The 23,191-nt window shown below is 46.0% G+C and overlaps 2 protein-coding genes across 2 annotated transcripts in view; one reads left to right on the forward strand and one right to left on the reverse strand.

Moving 5' to 3' along the window:
• Nucleotides 1-23,191, forward strand: part of Ubac2 (UBA domain containing 2) — a 151,423-nt gene that overhangs the window by 69,583 nt on the left and 58,649 nt on the right. The gene's annotated exons all lie outside the window — the stretch shown is intronic.
• On the reverse strand, nt 4,654-16,909 carry Gpr183 (G protein-coupled receptor 183). Its single transcript, XM_048422164.3, has 2 exons — nt 16,751-16,909; nt 4,654-7,215 (listed from the first exon to the last, which is right to left on the reverse strand). The coding sequence occupies exon 2, from the start codon at nt 7,186-7,188 to the stop codon at nt 6,115-6,117; it is 1,074 nt and encodes a 357-aa protein (XP_048278121.1). The 5' UTR covers nt 7,189-7,215; nt 16,751-16,909; the 3' UTR covers nt 4,654-6,114.

Genomic DNA, 23,191 nt, shown 5'->3' on the forward strand with positions numbered 1-23,191 from the left:
AGCTGCAGTGTGATGGCCTGTAGCCAGCGTGGTGTTTGAGCCTTGTCTGTTCAGCGGGCTGTGCTCAGAACCTCCCAGAACAGAGAGATGTGAATATCAGTGTCTTAGCCCCAGTGAAGTCTAATGTTTTATCTGAAGGTTAAAGAATCAAGAATGAACTAACAACTGTTCACAGGCTAGGCAGTGGCGGCTGGGCAGACTGCGTGTTAACGCCTTCTCTCATTCACTGATAAGGACACTGAGGTCTAGAAAGGCTAAATACTGGACAGAGTCGGAAAGGTCTGGCTAGTAGCCAGCTAGACTTGAAGCTTGAGGTCTCTGGCTAGCACAGTGTTTTCTTTTTGTTTTTTTAATATTGAACATCAAGTTCCAACTATGTGACATAGACTTTAAAAACTAAATAAAATATGTTAAAGGAAGCTGGGTGGTGTGGAGCAGCCAAACAAGAGTGAAAGGAAGAGTTAGGATTTGGGTGTAAGAACTAAACAGTGAGCAGAGGAAACCAATAAATACAGCGAATGAGAACCAAGGATGGGCTCTGCACCTGCGACAGAAGCAGCCCGGTTGACTCAGAAGGTACGCCTGAGCAATGAAGCGAAATCAGGTTGGGAGGATTGAGAATGTGAGAGAGGGACTTTGATGTGATGGGGAACTTGTCGTCAGTCTTGGAGCGTGGAATTAGTGACCCCGTGGAAGTGAGCTTAAGGGGAGAGCACGTTTGCACCCCAGAACTGGATAGTGACCACACCTTGCTCTCCTATATGCTAGTGTTTCTTCCTTCTGTCCAGGCAGGTTGAACCCTGAATTAATCATCCTAGACTGGCTTGTGCTGCGGTAAGACACACACCAGGAACCCAGGGCTTTAGTGCACAGGAGGACGTCTGGTGTCTGCACAGCACAAGTAGATGGGGCCTAAGTGGGAGTTCTGTCCTACCCAGAGGCCTCTCCGTGGCGAGATAGAAATGTCGGGGAAATACACCTCCCTCCTCTCTCACAGTAAACCCAGAAGTGACATGTCACTTTCCCCAGCCCGTGGGCACACACGCCACAGGGCACACACACAGGGCACTGGTGGCATCTCTTTCAAGGCTCTCTGAGGGACATGTGATTCCCTTTGTTTGTGGAGAAAGTGTGGTGATGCAGACTGAGAGTTCAGAGCCTGCTCCCTGCGGGCTGAGGCTTTGGGCAAATTCCCTGCATCCTCAGGCAGGTTGGTTTTGTAGTGGGAAGGCCAGGGGCGTTAAGTAGTAAGTTGAACCCTAGGGTGTAGCTCAGTGGTAGAGCACTCACCTAACATGCTGAGGTCCTCGTTTCTATCCCAGCTCTCCTCCCCACCCCGGTCCTCACAGAACTAGTGTGGAGCTTGAAGGAGCAAACCGCTGAGAGCAGTGTGTTGTGCATTTGGTGGGCGGTTAGTGCAGACCGCTTCTGGGTGGCGTCCTGAAGAAACGCAGTTTCTGACTCCATCTGAGAGGCTCAGATAACATAGATGCTCCACAGCCAGCTTCTGGACTTGGGGGTGACACAGGACTGTGGGAGAAGAGGAAAGTAGCCTAAGCAGGGATTTCTACACCACATGACCCTCCTCACAGAGGAGGCTGATTGGGCAGGTGATAAAGACTGCACAGGTGGAGAAACGACAGGCTGTTCTGGGAAACAGACTGAGGTTCAGAGGGGTGATGGAGGAAGGTCCTCAGCACAGAAAGCTACAGGAAGTGGAAGCCTGGGGCCTGCTGAGAGAGGAGACTGACTAGTGAGCATGCTCAGCAGGCAGCAGCATGGATTGCTTCCAGTCAGGCTGTTGTGCAGAGACAGGCCGAGCCCTGGTTCCATCCTCCGCGTATTCTTGTGTGGAATTTCAACCATTTCTAAGTTTGCTGTGTCGCGCCCTCTGCGAGCAGCTCTAGCAAACACTCATGTGACCTTCGGTTCAGAAGTCTGGGCCCGGTCACTCCCCTGGGCCTGGGCATTCCTCTGGACCGGTCACTCCCCTGGGCCCGTCACCCCTCACTTCTCATTTCTGCGCTTTCCACTTCTCCTGCATCTGAATATTTAATAGCTAGATGTTTTCAGAGAGTAACAAATTACAGCAGGCTGAGAAGTTACCAGAATAGGTCCTTTAAGGGCTAAGTTAAGATGGGTGTGTCCCTTTTGAAAGCGGCATGCTGCCTTTCCTGGTGCTGGGCTGTGGCTCAGGCCTCTTGAAACGCTAGATTCTGTTCAAGCAGCTGCACTTCCGTCTCCAGTTCTGTTGCTGACCTGCTGGCTAACGCGCTCTGCTTCTTCACACGTCTCACCTGGAGGGCTTCTAGGACATGCCAAGTTCATGTATTTCTCTGTCATCACCATTTCTGTATTTTCATGTCATGGGGAAATTGAGTACTCAGGAGGTTTCACTGGGCGTCACAGCATTGGTGACCGTACGCAGTGCGTACTGTTCCTTAGTGGATGCGGCACACCTTGGTGCCCTCACTCTGCCAGGTTTGTGTGCACCGCCCCAGGCCTCATGCAGTCCACGGCCGACCTTATACCTCCCCAGAGCCGAGTGATTTCCCCTACGGAAGGGTTTGTAGTCTGTGGTGTAAGGTGGCAGTGAGGCCTCTCCTACCTTTGTTTATGTCCACACAGTCCGTGGCTTCATGGCTCATTGGTGGGATTAAGGCTACCCTCCCCTCCTGCCTCTGGTTGGCCAGTTGCCTTTTCTAGAATTAGTGTGAATAATCTTGTCTGGTTCACAGAATTCTAAAAGCCAAGAATATGATGATAGAAATGATTTACTCTGAAAAATTTTGAGTCTTTAAAATATAGCCAGTGCTGTTTCTATCTGGTATTTACTGTTCTGAACTGTTACTGAAGAGTCAATGCATTTAGCTTATCTTTTTTAAATAAATAATTTTATTATTTATGTTATGTGCGTGTGTTGTGTTCTGCCTCTTTGTACGTCTGTGCACTTTGTGCGTGCCAGGTACCCCAGGAGGGCAGCAGAGGTCATCAGTTTCCCCGGGACTGGGGTTAAATGTGGTGGTAAGCCGCCACGTGTGTGCTGGGACTGAGCCTGGGTCCTCTGAAAGCAACCAGTGCTCGTAACCACTGTTTCATCTCTCCAACCTCACACTTATTGATTGATTGATTGATTTTTATTGAGCTCTATATTTTTCTCTGCTCCCCTCCCCTTCAACCCTCTCTCAAGTCCCCATGCTCCCAATTTACTCAGGAGATCTTGTCTTTTTCTACTTCCCATGTAGATTAGATCTATGTATGTCTCTCTTAGTGTCCTCATTGTTGTCTAGGTTCTCTGGGATTGTGAGTTGTAGGGTAGTTTTCTTTGCTTTATGTTTAAAAAACACTTATGAATGAGTACATCTGATAATTGTCTTTCTGGGTTTGGGTCACCTCACTCAATATGATGTTTTCTAGCTCCATCCATTTGCCTGCAAATTTCAAGATGTTGTATTTTTTCTTCCAGCCTCACATTTAACAGAGCTTAAACTAAATAGCTTTGAGAATTTTTAAATTAGCTGAATGACCTTTTTAGAAATAAAAATGAGGTTACAAAAGAGGAATGAGATTATCCAGTAGCTTGAAGAGTTTATAGCTTCCTGTTATTGTTTGTCTGTTAAAGTTTATCATATTCATGCAGCAAATACTCAGGTGAGGATCTGGCAGGTCACTTCCTCTGTTGCCACAGAGTCCCAAAGGTGCGCAGCACTGCCCTCACGCACCAAGTTCACTTGCTGGTAAAATGCTTGGAAGAAAAGTAAAGCTGACTGAAGCCCAAGTGAGGCGTGTGTGCCCAGGTCACTTGTGAGCAGTTGCCTTACGGTGGAGCTGAGCACTGGCAACCTTGAGTGGAGAGCTGGACCCCTTTGTCTGGACCCAGAGATTTCCACGCATCTGGGTGGAGGAGAGGCTTGCAGGTCACCATTTTGCAGTGTGCTGTAGGTGATAAGATACAGTCACTTATCTGTGGTAAGGTGGGGGGAGAAGGTGGGGAGCCTGGCAGGCAGCAGAGCTTGTCACACTCAAGTGGCTTGATTGGCTCTGTGTGACGATCTCTGCTCCAATGTGGTCACAGAACCAGCTTGCTTGTCTTAAGGGCTGGGAAAGTAAGAAAACTGTGTCTGGTTTTTATGAGTGTTTCTTCCTAGAAGTCTGGCTTAGCCACACCCTGACAAAATGTAGTGTTTGGCTCTTTCCACCCTCACTTGGAAAATCCAGAGATGGGGTGAGGGAAGAAATCAGGATCCGGACTTCACCTGCCTCCCTCAGACTAGCCATTGTGGCTTTAAGACCAGAATGCTCTGTGAAAATGACATCATTTGGACCTTAATTGTACTCAGTATAGTTATAGTAGTGATGGTTAAGATGTATTTTCCAAGATGGGCCCAGTAGCAACACCTGCAGTCTCAGCGTTCGGGAAGCTCACTCTGGAAGTTTTACCTTTCTTTTGAAACAGAGACTTGCTGTACTGTCTGACCCCCTCTTCCAGGCTGGCCCTGACTCTCAGCAGTCATCCTTCCTCTGACTCCCAAGTGTTGGGGTTACAAGTATGTGCCCAAGGAAGGGGTTTAATTATTGAAGACCTTCCTGGGATACATAATGAGTACAAGGCCAGTCTGGACTATATAATGAGACTTTGTCTCGAAAGACAAATAACAAAACAGGTTATTTTATTAAAATGAAGTATTTTCAGGGCATACACCACAATAAAAATTGAAATTATGACTCATGGTATAGTGTTTTATTTCTTTCCTATTATCTAAATTGGTATCTTTACCAACTGAGAAACTGTACTGGGGAAATTTCAGGACTAAAGGAAAGCAAATGTGATCAGGTAAACAGTGTTTAGGAAGCCACGCTGCCTGTAAGGCAGTTGTATAATGTCACAAAGAATCGCAGCAGGCTGCTGTGATACTTCTAGTCCCAGCACGAAGGAGGCAAGAGACAGTAGGATCATACACAGTCTAAGGCTAGCCTCTCCATGCAGAGAATTCCAGGCTAGCTAGACTGGTAAAGTCTCAAATGAGGAAAAGGGTTTTCTAGAGATGGCTCAATGGTTAAGAGCTCTTCCAGAGGACCCACATTCAGTTTCCAATGCTTTCATGGTGACTCACAACCATCTATAACTCCAGTCCCAGGGGATCTGACACCTTCTTCTGGCCTCTTCAGGTAGTACAAGTATATATATGCCAATTCAAAAAAAAAAAAAAATCCTAGGAAAGCCAAGGAAAATAAAGCATCCGTGCACATTGGTAGTATCTGGCATATATATACCTGTAGATTAGCTTTTAAGCAGTGGGAACAGTGAGGATGACAATTATAATTGCCATACTTGCCTAAATAAATCAGGAAATAAATGCACAATTTATAGAGACAGTATTTCTCTATGTAACAACCTTGACTGTCCTGGAACTCACTCTGTAGACCAGGCATTTTCTGTCGTCAGCGGAGTGTAGCATGTAGCCATGCTTCCACTGTGAGCCTCCCTGGAAAGCCCTGCCGTTCTTCTGAGCAGGGGTCCAGAGTGCTGCCCTGGCTGTGTGTGGAGGAGTGTGGAGGAGCTGATGCTCTCAGCCACTGATGCTCACCAGCATCTTACTCTCTACATTAACCCTTTGTTCACTATACTTGTAACCGCCGCTGGTCGCTGGCACCGCCATACTAATACATTTGTTACCTCCTGTTCTTTATCCCACAAAATTTTCCTTAAAATTCCTGTCTCAGAACAAAACAAACAAGCAAATAAAAACTGGGGAGATAAAGTCTAAAATTAAAAGAGGTGTAAATTAAGAAATATGTTTGCTATATTACAGTATTAACATTTTTACACTGACAGTGCACAGTGGAATCTGTCTTATTGTTTGCCAGAGATAGTAACAACTGTGTTCTGAGGAACACAGAACAGTTCTTTTTACATCAAGACTGACCAAGGCAGCCTTTCCTTATACATAGAGTATTTCAGCTATGGAGTAGAACTTGCTTTTGTTGTTCCCTCGAGATGGACTGGATCTCAGTGCATCCTTTGGCAGAGTGGCAATGGGACTGAGCTCGGTCTGCAGAGGCCACCGCACAGCTTGCTCTGTTGTGAAGCCCAGTGTGTCCTCTCATGTCCTTTCACCTTCCGTTGGAAACCTTGGAGTGGATCATCATCTGGGACTCCGTCATTTCCCGTGAATTTTCCTCAGGGGCTGACCGCACGGCGCTGGAGAGGGACACGCTGACTTGCCGCTTCAGCATCTTCATGACTTTCCTCTTGTAGCCTTTACATGCAAAGAAGTAGATGAAGGGGTCCATGCAGCAGTTGAAGTTCATCAGGCACACTGTGAAGTGCAGGGAGATCTGGAAGGAATATCTCTGGCCACATTCGAGGGCATCAGGGGAGCAGAGTTTCTTAATCATGTGTTGGATGATTGATATGTGGTAAGGCGTGAAACAGAGAATGAACACCACGATGATGAAGATGATTGTATTGAGAGCTTTCTTGTTCACACCCGATTTCTCAGTGAGTGGGTTCTGCTTGGCAGTCTTGAAGAGTTTGCAGCAGATTTGGGAGTAGCAGATGAGAATGATTACGAGGGGCAGCACATAGCCGAGCAGGCACGCCCCGAGCAGGATCCAGGGGAGGGAAGCCGTCTCCTCGAAGTTTGGGTATTCCATGCAAGTTGTCCTGCCAGTCTCCTGCTTGGACATAGGTTTGATGAGCAGAGGCAGGGTTTGAGCAAATACTAGAATCCAGACAGAGATGCAAACACCCTTCGCGTATTCGATCCTTTTAATCTTGTTGTAGCGCAGAGGGTGCACCACGGCGAAGAAGCGGTCTATGCTCAGGCAGGTCATGAAGTTCACGCCTGCGTAGGTGTTGATGTAGAACACCAGGGCAGTTATCCGGCACAGGGCATCACCAACCCTCCAGTCAAAGCCTAGGGCATAGTAGGCTATCCGAGTGGGCAAGGCTGTGGTAAACAGGATGTCAGAAATCACCAAGTTCATTGAATAGAGAGTGGTTGAGTTGATTTTTTTTCTGTTTTGAACAATGACAACCAAGGCCAGTAGGTTTCCCACCAGCCCGATGATGAAGACAAGGCTGTAATGCAGAGGCATCAGTATCCTGGCCGTGCCGTGGTGTGCATAGAGGTCACAGTTATTGCCCTGAGAAGCTGCCAGCGCTGTAGTGAAATTGTTGGCCATTTCTGTATCCAGCAGGGGTCAGGGTCACTAGGAAGAGCAAGTAGAGACTGTTTAGCTAAAACCATTTAACTTAGCAGTTCAGTCATTTATACATCTACCTTAAACTTCTCAGTACGTAAACTTTAACTGGAATAAACTGAGAATAAACTTTATGTGTTTACTTTTACAGTTAGTGACTTTGTCAGAGGTCTGGCAAAGGAAATAGAACCATCTAAATAGGTCAGTACATTTTTTGCAGCAAGAGAAGTCGTACTAACTTCAAGCAGAAATCCCCCCGTTTCTGAATCATTGTGTGGTTAAGAATAAAATCGTGTAGAGTTCCCCACATTTCAGACGGCATTAAGCCTGGCTTTTAAACTGAATTTAGGTTGAGTATTTTTTTCTTCCACGTTGCCAGGAAACGAAATCAGTGACACATGCAGCACAGGAAAGCTGATCGGCCTTAACCTAGAGCGCATGAGAAACAAGCTCGGGCCGTGGTAGGAGCTGAGAGTCACCATTTCTTAAGAAAAAAATGAAAAAATGGTATTCATAACTAAAATGAAAAAGTGTAATGCCAGCTATTCTGGAGGCTAACAAGTTTGAGGGCAACTTGGGTATCCTTTCTCAAAATAAAAAAAAAAAAAAGTGAGTTCCCAAAGGCTGTCTGTGCAGCTCAACCGTGGGCACACTTCCCTTTCACGTGTGGAGTTGTTGGGGGTGTGTGGGGCACAGAGACTCAAGCAGCTTCAGATGAGAAATTTTAAGTTGGGGGTATAGTATGTGTTGAATCCAATAACAGTGACATCATGTGGTGTTTTCTGTCTTAGTGTATAAATGTCCACAGCAGTGTAGTTACCTGTGTTTTAAATTCAAGTCCTGAATTGGAAATCTAAGAATTCTGACAGCAAAATTCCACATAAAAGAGTAAACACCAACGAAAGTAGGAAAACTGAGCAATAAATTCTGTGATTATATTTTAAAGAAAATAATCACTTCTTTGTAGATTGTCTTTATAAATTTCAATATATATGTATGCATATAAATCCCAGTATTAAGAACCTCAGGAAAAGGAGATTCAAGGCAGCTTTGATACCAATAGCTAAAATGGTATTACTGCCAAAACTAAGAATAGGTTTTGTGCAGTGGTGACTCACACCTTTAATCCCAGCACTTGGGAGTCAGAGGCAGGTGGATTTCTGTGAGTTCAAGGACAGCCTGGTCTACAGAGTGAGTTCCAGGACAACCAACATGGAGAGACCCAGACACAAACAGACAAAGAGAACACACCACAAAGGATATAAGAATAATTATGAAATGTCCCTAAGCTATCAAAATTTCATGTGGTTTAAAGGAAAGAGTAACAAGTCTACAATCATAATGGGCAGTCGTATGTATATGAATAAGATCCTAGAGAAGAAAATGAAACATCTTGAAGTTAGCAGAATATGTGTGGAAGACATGAGCATGTTTCAAGCTCAGCCATGTAATAGGCCACCAGAAGATTCTCCAGACGGCAGAAAGTCATCCCTGAGCAGGTCACACAGCCTGACTGTAGTACAGCTAACGTAGAAACCAACTGTAAAGCAGTGAGGAGTGAACTCGGAAATGAAGACCTCTGAGTTAAAGAAGGTACCACTCTGGAAGTTTCTGAAATGCTTAAAGTAAAATAAAAAGAAAGATTGAAAAATAGATGTTAACCATACAGCTTAAACCAGAGAACCAAATTTGTCCAGCAAAATCAGAAGTAAATAAAAAGACAACTGTGAAATTAGTAAAATCAAAACCAACGCAACAAAGACAGATATGGCTTCATGGTTTGTGTAGGAATAAAAACTCAGAGGCTCTTGCCTTGGAAGTGAAAGAAATAAAAGTGGGAACCACATTTTCTGTGGGAAAGCTAGGCGCAGGGGAGTGCGGCCTCTGGACAAGGCGCTTGCTGAGGACAAATGTTTCTCCAGCTTCGTGGAGTTTCTTCCCCTGAAAATTTCACCTACCATTTTTGAGGAGTTCTCCAAAGCTAGTTCCTGGAATCTGATCTTAAAAAAAATGCTCACAGGGGAAAATGTGTGTGTAGTTGCCAAATCTCCACACTAACCACGACTGTAAAGATTAGGAGAGGCAGCACAGCAGAAGAGAGGGAAAGGCTGCCATTGTGTGTCCGCTGCTAACGATTCCTGGGAGTGGTTTCAAAACAGCTCAGGTGTCGGAGCCATCAGCCCAGCACTAACTACAGCACAGACTCTCTCAGTTAGTGACCTGCAGGGTGTCCTATGGTTTGGCCATGCTGTGGGGTGTGAAAGCAGCAACACGTGACTATTTCTCAACAGGAACTTATGATCACACGGCATGCTACTCTGGGGAGGAAAGCATACACAAACGCACATGTGTACACACGCGCACACACAGAAATATGCCTGCCTAGATAGTATATATGCCAGTAAGTAACACTGTAGGAGTGATCTGGGGACTTGTGTCCATACAGCCTCCATTCGGAACACTGAGCATGGATTGACTGAAGTGAGGTAATGGTTTTGTTTCACTGGAGGAAGAAATGTTACTTAGGTCTTCTTGCAAGAGCCTCATCACCCAACACTCCAGACATGGCTCCTACTCACTCGCTGTGCCTACCCTAGCTTTAAACTGTGTCTGGTAGGAACCTCCTATGGACCTGAGGGTTAAAGGCGATCCTGGGTCCTGCTCCATGGGTCTCTGTCCAGTCCTTTGTAGGGGCAACTGTCTCATGAGCCCTTAAAGAGCTGAGAGATTGTGGTTTCAGGGTTCAGACAGCAGCATGACGCATATGGTCAGCTTCCCCAGGGTAGGTGGGGCACTCTTCCTAAGAGCAGGGGATGCCAGCCCCGAGGCCAGGCTGGTCAGGGATCTTAAGTGACCACTGTTGGGCCAGAGACAGCCAGAAACAGCATGTTTAGAGTGTGAACATGTAAACAGGATAGGCCAAAAAGTGGCCTAGGTAAGGGAGGTTGAGATAGCTTGCAAATGTCTTCATTTGGGGTATTTAGCATCTTCTGGGGATTGAGTCCACAAGGTAGCTGTTACCTTGCCATTGTCTTCAAACCTTGCTTCTGTCTCTGTGTCCTCAATGCTGTCATTTTAGGTGACTTTATCATCTCCATATTGAGGGAGAAACCCTTCGTGTCCTTGTCTGCTGTTATTCAATTCCTTTGCTCAACAAATCTCAATTTATTATGTCCCCTCAGAGTTAGAACTTGTTCTTTCTTTAACCATCTACTAGATTACTCTCGTGAGGCTTAAGGTAGCAAACACTGCTTGTAGTGTTTTTAGTCTACGTATGCCAGATCCTGGGAATGTAGAAATGATCCAGAATTGAGGTAGATACCATGTCTGGATGTGCTTTTGGTCTCATGAGGTCCTAGCTCACACTGCTTGCTGTCCTCACACACACCAGTGTCCTGTGTGCCGTTGTGTTTAGTCTGCCTGCACTGGCCTCAGATTGGCCTTTTCAAAGTATAGCTTACATTTTAGTGCTCTTTATTTTTCATTTTAATTATGATTTGGCAGCAGCTTCTGACATGTTTAGAATATTTATGTATGCACACATATATAAACCTACATACGTGTGTGTGAGTTAAACCTGAAAGTACTGTAATATGTCACTGTAGTAGGGAAAAGCCCTCAGGGTGTGTCCTAAATCTGTTTCCTTTAGAACACTAATATTTATAAGAATGATGGTTTCAGTACAATGCTTTTGATGAATTGTATACTCGGCTCCACATTCCACATATTAAAGGACAACAATCAAGATGCTGACGTCTTCCCCAAGGGCATAGACAGTAACTGAGGTGCATAAAATGGGATTTTTCTTCAGGGTTGACCCTTGTGAGGAACAGCCGTTCCTGACATTTTATATCTATCCTTTAATTCGCGACCCTCTAATATAAAAAAGAATTATTTCTGCATTCCCGGGATCTAGCACACACAGACAAAACATTAAACATCGAAAGCACCATTTGCTAAAAGTATGAAATGAACAAAAGGGTGTGTCTGCCTCCCAACTCCCCCTCCTCCTGAGGATGGACACTGGAGGCCATCTTGTTATTCTGGGGTTGTTCTGTCTGTAACATGACGTCTGCTTCTTTGACTCCACCGTCACCCTCGTGTGTGTGAAACCATTTCTTCTGAAGATTACCTTCCAGAGTCGTTCCCTGGTGTACTTGAAAAGTGGTGTGTGTCTGTCTGTGTCTGTCTATTTGTAAAACTTACTTCTTTGCCTGTAGAGTTGCCAACATTTCTTGAGATATTATCATTTCATCTTTGCATAACCAGACATGTTGACATGAAGTGACTGTTTTTTTTTTTCTTCCGACAGAAAGGAGGGGAAACATCCCCCCAAAACTCACTAATTAGTGTTTAAGAAAATTGCCTAAGCTCTGATATAATTTGTACTCAGGAAACATTTACTCTGAGAACCAACATGAAGTTTTAAAGGTACATAGACTTCTGCTAGCCTAATTCATTTGCGTGGGAAATTAGAGGGCTCTTCTTAACCCATGACAGAAACAGAACAAACCTTCATCATAGTTAAAGATTTGGTTCATGCTAAAGTAATAGCTTTGGGGTTCTAAGGTGTTTGAAGTGTCACCATTATCTGAGAATTATCAATGCCTTAAGTCAAAGAGGGGTCCTTTGTCACCTTCAGCTTTAGCCATGTGTTGAGCTGTCTGTTGTTACCTTGGTAAGATTGGGTTGGATTGAGACCTGCCTTGGTCAGAGGGGTGACTTTGCTTGTGTGTGCCAAAGAGGGAGTTAAACTTTGAAAAACATCCAGAAGGGCCACTAAAAGCAGTGAGGCACAGGTAGAAATCATGGCGGGGGTTGCTGTCAAGTTACAAATGACCCAGCTCTTCCCCGGATTCTGCTGGCATAGTTTTGGCTATTATCTTGAAAAAGGATAAGGTTGTGAAAAAATGCTTAGAATTGGGGGAGATGAAATGAGTGGAAAGGGGGGGAGTACCAGGAGGGACGTGAAGACACAGGATGGTGGGTACAGGAGGGACGTGAAGACACAGGATGGTGGGTACCAGGAGGGACGTGAAGACACAAGATGGTGGGTACAGGAGGGACGTGAAGACACAGGATGATGGATACCAGGAGGGACGTGAAGACACAGGATGATGGGTACCGGGAAGGGACGTGAAGACACAGGATGATGGGGTACAGGAGGGACGTGAAGATACAGGATGATGGGGTACAGGAGGGACGTGAAGACACAGGGTGATGGGTACAGGAGGGACGTGAAGACACAGGATGGTGGATACCAGGAGGGACGTGAAGACACAGGATGATGGGGTACAGGAGGGATGTGAAGACACAGGATGGTGGATACCAGGAGGGACGTGAAGACACAGGATGATGGGTACAGGAGGGACGTGAAGACACAGGATGATGGGTACCAGGATGTCCTCTAAGGGGACAGAGAGTGGCACAGACACAGCCGGACAGCAGCCGACGCTATTTAATAAGAGGCCTTTGATAAGAAGCTGCTTCTGGGAGGGAAGAAACCACACCTTGCTCTTTTCTGACTACCTAGCTGCGTGAGCACTTGTCAAGTGTGTCCACATGTCTTTGCTCTTATTTAACAGGGACATCTGAGTTTAGCTCAGTGTCAACACCTGCAGCATGAGGTCAGCGTTTGTTCCCCTTTTAGTTGGCTAACAGCTGCTGCGTGTGCTGTCTGCCTGTACATGGAAGGTGGCAAGTGTTCCGTCAGCTTGCAGAGGAACACCAGATAAATTTGTCCAGTTGTCCACTCCCATGTGCTGCTAACCGGTACATGCCACAGTGCCCTGGTTAAATAAATGTGGTATTAAGTGGGTTCTTCACCGTGCAGTCATTTCTGAATCCTGATTTGATGGCTGTGTCTGTGTCTGTTGACTGTTTTCTAATTTTCTCCTGTATCCTTATCCCCACATTGAACAGAACTCATTGATTTTATTCAGGGGAGTGTTGAGCATGGTCAGCCTGCTCGAGGGGAGCTCGCTTTCTCTAGCTTTTGAAAGTATCAGCTCCGTGACATGCCTGCCTCCAACCACTGACGGCACAGGGACCTTGTCAGGACAGCTGAGTGCTGTCCTCCTGTCTGCAGTTTGCCCTTGGTGCTCTTGGGTGTCTGACTCTGGTGGGCACAGCCTACTGGGGATCTGCCTGTTAGAATGGATGGGGTGTCTGCTTGAGCACTGTCCTGTATACTTGGGCTGGACATACTCCAGATTTTTTTTTTAACCTTTCAGTAATTATCCCTTGTGTGGCTTTTGGCAGTTTTAGCAGTGCCATAATAATTATCAGAGCTGGTGATGTCACTGTAAGTTACTGTAAGAATTTAAAGGTAGCTGTTACCACACCCACTTCAGCACAAGGAGGGCAGATGCCCTTTGTGTGCATGTAGCAGGATTGGTGGGATCTTCTGTGCATATAGGAAGGCCTTTGTAATGAAGGTGTGTGCACCCAGAATTACTCCTCTGGGTTCAGAATGCTTTTAGAAACAGCATGCACTATGTACCCTTCCCACTGAAGGGAGCTTTAAGCTTTAAGCTAAGCCTCCTTATTTTGTGGCTGTGCTGAATTAAGGGCGGGTTCAGTCATTTGCCCAGGATTCCTCGAGGTGTGAATCATTTGGGAGGTCAGGGCTCTGTCCTTCCCCCGTTGCTGGGTCTTTTCCTCCAGCCTTAACTGCACTGCGCCCACCCTGCAACACAGCTTTATGTCCTTATCTGCCTCCCCGCTGTCTGTGACCTTGCTGTCTGAAGTCCTTCCCCTCTGCACTGTGTGGTGACCTAGCGGCCTCTTCTCTGGAGAGCCCGCCATCTGGGCCCACAGGCCCAGGGCAGGCGGAAAGCTAGCCATCCCTGCTTCCTTCATCACAGGCCTCTCTCCTCGCTTCCTCTGGGAGTCTGTGCCCCTGACAATCTCCCCTCTTTATTCCGGCATCCTTCCCTCTGTACCTGGAAGCTTCCAAACCTCTGCTCCCTCTCCACCCTACCCCACCCAGGAAGGCAGAGCATTGTTGAGGTTGTGGTTTTGTCTCTTGCACTCCTGTGAAGTTTCGAGAGTGGGGATATAAGTGGCAGTTCTTACACCCCAAAGATAAACAAGAATGGCCAAATCTCAGCTGCCCTAATCCTTGCTGAAGAGTTCTCTGTCAACCACTCACGCAGCAGAGACAAGAGCGCCTCGGTGGCTGCAGGCACAGCTGTAGCCGTTAAGTTTAAACTCACTCTTTGCCGCCAGAAAAATGACATTCAACACAGGATGTGTTGTCCCGAGTTCCTGTTTCCCAGATCGAGGCACAATGAGTGGAAAGCAACAAAACAGGAAGGAGTTTCAGAGCTTTTGACACTGCCTGCTTGTCTGTGTCTGAGGAGGAGGAGGGAGACCGGAGAACCTAAATGTTCAGAGCTTCTGACACGCGCCTGCTTGTCTGTGTCTGAGAAGGAGGAGGGAGACAGGAGAACCTAAATGTTCAGAGCTTTTGACACGTGCCTGCTTATCTGTGTCTGAGAAAGAGGAGGGAGACAGGAGAACCTAAATGAAGTAATCATCAATTTATGACATGTTTTAAGTCAAATGAAGGATGGTTGAGTATTTGGGGTTTGATTTGTTTTTTAGGGTAGGATCTCCTGCACTCCTGGCTAGCCTCAAGCTCAGAACATGGTAGAGACAGGTCCACAGCCTCTGACTGAAGATTTAGAAAGGTGTCTACTATTTTTAACAATGCCATTTCTATTGGAAGAGAACAGCGAAGGCCAGCATAGCTTGTATGATGTTGACCTTCCTTTGTGCTATGTTTCAGGGCTGTGTGGATTTCTGACAACATACTTTCTCTCCTCTTTGGGCTAACAGGACGCCATGAGTTCTGGCACCTCCACTACATGTGGAGAATTCTGCGAGACTGACCTAATCTCCTAACCATGGCCAGAATTGCAGCAACAGCCTGGGACAGACGGGAGGACACTGCTCACCTCCAGCACCTCACCTCTTACCGTGGCAGAGAGGTCTCCCTGTAGACACCTGTGTTTATTAGTGTCTGCAGGTCAAGCTCAGCAGCCCTTGCATGTGCATTTTTACATCATAGGCTGCTAACCCCAGTCACTCTATAAACGCCTAGCATATGGAAGTCCTGGAGTGAGCTCCGTTAGCACAGTGTTTGCTCCACTGCCTGACTGACTCTAGGAAGCCTGCCAAAAGTAGCTTAGAGAAGGACTTATTTCCACAGCCTCCCACGTATAGAGTGAGCCTGTGAGGGAGGCTGCTCTGTGGAGCCGTGCGCTCTGGTAGGTTTAGGCTCACAAAGCACCGTTAGGCCCCAGAGATACTAGAAAGCACATCCGTACATGCTGAGGCTTCACATAAAATATCACAGAAAGTAGACATCTTCAGAAAGTAATTTGCACAGAAATTTTAGGGCAAGGAAACGTTGCCCATTAGCTTCATCCTTCTGTGGGCTGATGAGCAGGGCGAGGGTGGCAGCCGTATCCCAGCACTTACTACAAGAGGCGGTGCTAGAACTTGGCAGAAACATTTCTCCCACTTTAGAAATGAAGCAACTGAAGCCAAAGACCTTCAGCAGCATCAGTCTGAGGTCAAGCGGTTATAAACGCCGGAGCCTAGGTTTGAGGACTGGTCCCAAGCTCCTCTCTCAACTGTTACACTCTGTTGTACTCAGGGTGACGCCAAAAGATTCACACCCTTAACCAGAAAACACCACCACACCAACAAAAGCCCCTCATTCTGGAGAGGAAGTCCCTTCATGGCTTGTTTTATGTTAGGCGCTTCTGTAAAACCTCTGCTTTCACCCTGGAAATTGAGGTTTTTACAAATCACTACATATAATTCTTTATTTTTATGATTTTTCTTTAAAGATTTCTAGAATGTTAGTATGCAGGCTTATTTAGCATTACTGGTCACTTAATAATAGAAACCAATGACATAGATTTTATTTTTCTCTTATTAAGAGTTGTTCTTTAAAATGATTTTTCTTCTGAGGCAGCAAAGACCAGGCTGATCATTAATCTTTGCTGGTGGGAGAATAAATTGATAAGATATTTTTGCAAAGCAGAAATCACTGTTCTATATTTGGTGCTTTAGAAAATAAACCTTTTGCCCCAGGATTTCTACTACCAGTAGTCTCTGAGAAATATTAAGTATCGAAAAGGCTTTTCTGTACATAAATGCATTCCAGGTAGTCAAGTGTAATGGTCTCTTAAAAATTAGCATAACTGGTCATATTGTATATAAAATATATCCGAATGTAGGGACACTTTTAGTAACATTGTTCCTTTCCCTTCATATTAAAGAACTGAAATATTGATGTTATTTGCTAATGTTTTCTTGTATTGTGAGTTCACACTGAAGTGTGTAAACCCAGCCCTGCTTTTTGGCAATAAGGTTTCATTCATTGCTTCTATCTCAGTAGCTGATTTGAACTGCAGTGACCCCAGAGAAACCTGAGCAGCTGGCTATTTAGTTTCATTCTTTTCTTTCTCCTTTACCTTAAAAGTTAGGCTTTCAAAGTATTCATGAGAGAAGAGTGTCCGGTACTCACATGTCAGGGTGGCTGGAACCTCCGCTGTAGCAGTCCGTGTTGCCCACACTGGTTCGTTAACTGGGCATGTTGCTTTAAGAGAGGCTGAGCAGGCGTCCTTTTATGGTGGTGCCTTTTTCCTGTCGTTCTGTGACTGAGTGTAGCTGCAAGCAGTTAGCCTCACAAATGCGTGTGTGGTTTTTTTTCAAATGGGAAGTGAGATTTTTTTTTTCTGATACTGATTTAAAAAAAATATTCAAAAGCCCCTTGGACTTTGTGAATTGCTATTATCTATGGAACTTTTAAAATTTTTCCATAAAGATTTTAAATCTTAAAAAAAATTTTTTTGAAGCAGTAAACTTTGCAGAGAGAGGTGGGGGCGTGGGTTAAAGAAAGTATCAAGTCTAATAGTGCTGTCTGCCTGGACACATGGTGGTATCAGGAGTCTAGTTTATGCCGCCCGGATCCTAACAGGTTTCTGCAGTGAGGGAGAAAGACCCTCCTAGTACAGAAGTTAGTTCTGTTTTCAGTCGAGGGAGCCTCCTGAATCAGCGGCTGTGGAGAGCCCAGCCCGGGCTGCGGACAGTGCTCAGAGCAAGCCAGAGCAGAGTGGTCACCCTGTCCCCCTGTGATCTGGCCTGTCATATGGGGTGCTGCTTTTGGAAGGACAGAGGTCACTTGGACTGGGACTGGGCTGGTGGCGGGCAGAGATCATAGAACAAGTGACTGAGTGAGCTGAGGGTGCTTAGTCTTCTCGGGACTACAGCCCTTGTCTCCTGCTTGGAGTGGGAGTTTAGATTGCTTTCCTCAGCCATCCTTATTCCAGGGACTAGAAGATGGGTCAGTAGGACGAGGGGCTGGGGCAGATTTTCAAGTCAAACCCAACATTGGAACTACTTTGTGTAAAATGGGATATGCTATTTTAAAACAGGATGCTTTGAACTTGAGGGATGCTGTGGAAAGAACTGCGTCACTGTATAGAAAATTGTAGCGTAATGCCCCAGAGGCCTTCAAAGTTACTTATTTACTTTGCATGTATGTGTTGGTGTGTTTGCACATGTGCCTGCAGCATGCTGTGCCAGGGCATACACAGGAGATGAGAGAACAACTTTTAGGAACTGATTCTCCTCCTCTGCCACGTGGGTCCTGGGATTGAACTCCAGTTTCACACTTGGTGGCAAGTTCCTTTACACTGAGCCCTCTTGGCAGCCTCCTGAGCGCAGAGGCCTCCTTGCTGCAGGATTCTGTGAAGATTGCACTTTCGCAAGGCTGTTATAGGTCTGCAGAGGAAAGCTGGAGAGCAGGCACCAAGTCTGTGGAGTTCCTGGGCTTCTACCTTACTATGTATAAAACAAAGGCGTTAGACGGAGTGCGCGCCAAGATGATCCAACCCTATAAGGCGAAATGCAAAGGTTTTTATGACTTGATAGGTAAACACGACATGACTTTGAACTGTGCCCCTTAAACACCAGTGAGGCCTAAGGATGTGGCCAAGTGCAAAGAGCACTAGTGTGTGCCTGGCCTGGGATGTACGCCTGGCTCTGCACACGAGCAGAATGGAATCGGCACCGTTGGGAGTTTTCAGTTTGTTGGAAGCCCGTCCTAGTGGGATACTTTTTGGTTTCTGATTTGGAAGACTTGGCTAATTAAAGCAGGTGTTCTGGCAAATAGGATCTATCACTTTTTTTTAGACAAGATGGCTGGCCCTGGACTCACAGATTGGCCTGTCTGTGCCTCCAAGTGTTGGGATTAAAGAATATGTCACTGTGCCTGGCGGATCCATGCCTTCTTTGGTATAAAAGTGGTCTTCTAAGTGTATAAAGAAGAGGCAGTAACTGCAGACACTGTTGTAGCCACACATGAGATAACACAGTTTATTGTTGAAAGTTACAGTGGCTTCTTTGGCTATGCCCATACTGTTCCAGTGGACTCGAGGTCCCACACACATTAGAAAGACATTTATGTGAAGCGTTTTTCTCACTCTCTGCATTGCGGTCATGCATGTGTAGCATGTGCTCAGTAATTAGTGGTGATACTAGGTGAATGAATCAGTTATTTACGTATTTTCTCTTTACTGTGCTTCTAGAAGTTAGCTGTTGACACTGTGTAAAAGGTCATCGTGAGTGACAGTCATCAGAGTAAAGAACAGGTGCTGTCAGAAACTAAGGAAAAGGGAGAAACTGGTCCGTGACTAATAACATTTTGGTGTTCTGTGAAGCCTTGTGTATATAGAAATAGCAACACAAAATTTCTGCCAAACAGCCCAGATAGTCGTGGTGTAAACTGCGCCTTGGCGGTGCCTCCGCGTGTGGTCTTGTGTCTAGTCATCATGAGAAGTGACAGAAGTGACACGGGGTCTGAGGAATTTCTGCACTTCCTCTCTTGCTGGGTAAGTGTGCGCGGTGAGCACTGAAGTTTCTGTCATTCTCTTTTCTAGGAGGGCAGAGATTTTGTGAGATGTGAGCTCGAGGAAGCGCTGGGCTTCACGCTCTTCGTAGCATTGTTTACGTCACATAAGCAGAAGAGCTGTGACCTGAGAAGGTGGGGGGGGGGGGTGTCAGGGAGACAGTGCAGTTGTCTGGCAAAGCAGGATCACTTTAAGATTTCTTTATTATTTTAGTGCGTGCGTGTGTGTGTGTGTGTGTGTGTGTGTGTGTGTGTGTGTGTGTGTGTGAATGAAAGCCACATGTGTGCAGACGCCCGTGGAGACCAGGGAGGGTATATGCCCCCTTGGAGCTGGAGTTACACCTGGCCTGGGTGCTGGGAGCTGAACCCAGGTCCTCTGGAAGAACAAGTACCTTTAACTGCTGAGCCATCTCTTCAGACCCAGCAAGGGGTGTGTGTGTGTGTGTGTGTGTGTGTGTGTGTGTGTGTGTGTAAAACAAAAGGCAAGTTCTGCTATGCTATTATACCAGTTTAAGGGACAATTCATTTGCTCTACAAATAAGCATTGAGAATGTTGAGCCTTAGAGAGTACGGATAAGGTATTAAACAGAAATGGCCAAAGCTAAGATATGTCGGTAGGTAGGATGACCAACCAAAGCTCTGTCCCTGGAACCCACGGGAGAGAGAACCCCCCAAAGTTGTCTTCTGACTCACACACACGTTCATGCCCCCTCCCCCACAGCAATGACATTCTCTAAGCATTTAAAGGCTAAAGTCCCTGTCCTTGTCTTTGCCTTGTAGCTGGGAAGAGAGGAACCACATAAGTGGATCCCAGCCTAGGCGTGGCCGTTGTGAGGGAAGGATGGCCAGAGCAGGGAACATGGAGTAGGATGGCTTGGAGTGGTTGGGAGGGCTGCTCTGGGCAAGTTGCTGTCTCGGATTTGAAGGTGTGACTGGGCACCATGCCTGACTTTGGGCTTTACTTTGAGGTAGGATGCCTGGGAGGGTTTTAGGCCTACAAATGACTAACTGATTCTCCTCAATGAGAAGGAACCACAGCTGCTTCTTCAGCTGTGTTTAGGGTAGTGTTAGGCAAAATACATTCTTTTGTATGGTGTTTGGACTTTGCTCTGGTTTTGTTTTGTTTTTTATCCGCCCAAAGCTGAGTGGCAGTGTTTGTGAATGTGAGTCTTTGCTACCCATAAGGCAACATAAAACTTCAGTCATTTATAGTTCTTTCTCTTGGAGTTATAATGTAATAAAAGTTAAAAACTCTAGAGTTAATTAAGATACAGGTTATAGGTAGGTGTAATGGCATACTCTTGTAACTCCAGTGTTTGGGGAACAGAGGCAGGAGGATCTCAAGTGCAGGTGATACCTGGAATACATAATAAGACCGTGACTCAAACCAAAGTGTTCAAGAGTAAGAGCCCCACCCCCGCCCCCAGTTGCATGCACTCCTAAGCAGGAGCCTGTGAGATGCCAGGGCGGGAGGAGTAAAGGAGCCACAGCTGACCCTGTGCCTTGACCTCCTCTGCTCCCTGTCCTACCGTCGCCACAGTTTTTGTAGCCCCAGGTTTGATCCAGTGTTTACACTTAACTATTCTCTGTAGTTTCTCTGCTCCTAGCAGGTGCCCCATTCTTTTTAAATTTTATTTAAAATTTTCATTTTTTAACTTTTTGAAAAAAATTCATTGAAATAGAAAGGATGGCATTACTTCCCCTTCCCCCTCCAGCCCTTCCACCTATCCCTTGAACCCCTCCTGTGCCCCCCTCAAGTTGATAGCCTTTTTTAAATTATAGGTTAAACATGGATGTACATGCATGCACAAATATATACAAATACAACTTCCTGAGTCCTTACTTGTTTGCATCTATATTGGTTTCAAGGCTGACCACTCTGCACTGACTGACCAGTAAGAGGGCTCATCTTGGGAGAGGCTAATTCTTCTCCCAGCAGTCATGAGTTGCCTGTAGTCCTTTGTCCAGGCGTGGGACTTAGGGAAATTCCCTTATCCACGTTAACGTATCTGTGGTGTAGATGTTCTGTCCACTGGCCTGGGCTTCCCAAGGTGTGATCTCTGTGTTGTCTTCTGCTATGCTTTTCTGGGGTGGTCTCCTTGTGCTGTAAAAGGCTTCTTTAGTGAGGAGTGTTAGCTGCACCTGTCTGTGGTGTAAGGGTCGCACTGAGAGTGCGGTTTGGAGTTACAGAGTGCTGGTAGTAGATTCTTTTCTGAGGCCCGTGACCTTGCCAGCCTGGTGAAGCTGCCTAGGATCCAGTGCCCGAATGAACTCCCTCCTGTTGAATTGGCCATAGGTTAAATTAGACAGCCAGCGGTTGCCACTTCATGCTCCTTTATGCCTGTTTTGCCATGATGGTTCATAGTCATGGTTCATAGCTATTGAAGCTGGGTAGGACTGTGGGATTGGCCCCTCCCTGACCCTGGCAGCTTGCATAGTATTTTCTGGAACTGTTGAGGCTAGAGCATAGGAAAGATGCTTTTAAGTCAGATCCAGCTCACGTTATCCGAATGGTGTGTTCTGAATGTGTGGTTTCTCTAGCAGTAGGGGCCACCCTCAACCTCTGAGAGACAACCAAGGGCTACGTTGATAATCTCTCTTGTTTTGGGAGTCATTTCGACTCCCTTCATGTCTGATACTGGGATTTTGTTAGCCTCAAGATGTGTGTGCATGTGTGTGTGAATGCACGTGTGTGTGAGTGCACACATGCATTCGTGCACCCCCCACACTTAGATGTATATATTCTCTGTATAATTTTAGGTAAGTATCAAATATTATAATCCCTTGAGGCTTTATCAAACAACCTTGATGTTATCTGTCCCTCCCCCTACTGTTTCAAGCTTCCTCCCTACTCTCCAGTTGGAGTCCCCTCCGCCATTGTTACTCCGTACCCTACTTCATACCTGTATCCTGCTGTCCCCTCCCTGCCACCCTAGCCTGTCATGGTCCCTTTGTGTTTTTCTGGGTTTTGTCGTTACTCCAGCTAATGTACTTGCATCTGAAGACTTAGAATTAAGAACCACAGATGGGTTTGTCTTTCTGGGTCTGGGTTACCTCATTTAATATAATCTTTTCTAGGTTCATCCATTTGCCTGCAGTTTTTCATGATTCCATTTTTCTTTACAGCTGGTTAGTATTCCGCTGCATCTGTGCTCCGCGTTATGTTATCCATGTCTATCATGTTATCATGTTATCCAATGTCTGTCGAAGGACATTTAGGTTGTTTCCATTTCCTGACTGTTCTGAATGGGGTAGCCGTGAACGTAGCCATCATGACTAATGTATGGAGTACAATGTTGAGTCCTTTGGGCGTATGCCAAGGAGCGAGATAACTGGGCTGTGTGGTAGACTCATCTTTAGCTTTTTGGTGATTCTCCATTCTGATTTCCAGAGGGGCTGTACCGACTGCACGCCCACTGCAGTGACAAATGCTTGTTCTCAGGAGCATTTGTCGTCAGTTGTCTTGTTGATCTTGACCGTGCTGGCTTGGGAAGATAAAGTCGCCAGAGTGTTTTAATTTGCTTTTCCCTGGTGGCTAAGGGTAGTGAACACTCTTGAGGTATTTCTTACCTCTTTTTGTTTCTTCTCCTGAGAACTCTGTGTTCAGAGCCATAGCTCATTTTCAATTGGACCATATTAACCCTCTGTCAAACACAGAGCTGGCAAAGATCCTCTCCTGTTTTGTGGGTTTCTCCCTCACGTGTGGAGGCCAAGCTTTCCTTCACTGGTAGCTGTGTACTGTGTAGAGGCTCTTTGATTTATGAAGCCCTCGTTGTCTTCTGTTGGCTTACTTCCTTGGCAGGTTGAGTCCAGCACAGAGTCCTTTCCTGGGCCTGTGTCCAGTAGGGAGCTGCATGTTGCCTTCCAGCAGTTCGCGTGATCTAGGGTTCAGATTGAGGCCTTTGATCCACTCAGGTCTGATTGCGTGCAGGGTGTTGGAATAATTTCGTGATTATGCATGAACAGACAGCCAGATTCCTTGCACCAGCTGTAGAAGGTCCTGTCTTTCTCTAGCACCGTATTGGTTTATTATAATGGTTCTGTCGTGTATCATGA

This window comes from Myodes glareolus, chromosome 12 (assembly GCF_982192425.1).
Source record: "Myodes glareolus chromosome 12, mMyoGla1.1, whole genome shotgun sequence".
Classification (NCBI taxonomy): Eukaryota; Metazoa; Chordata; class Mammalia; order Rodentia; family Cricetidae; genus Myodes; species Myodes glareolus.

Coding starts and splice junctions, on each gene's coding strand:
- Gpr183 (XM_048422164.3), bottom strand. CDS start 7,188: ATGGCCAACAATTTCACTACAGCGCTGGCAGCTTCTCAGGGCAATAAC.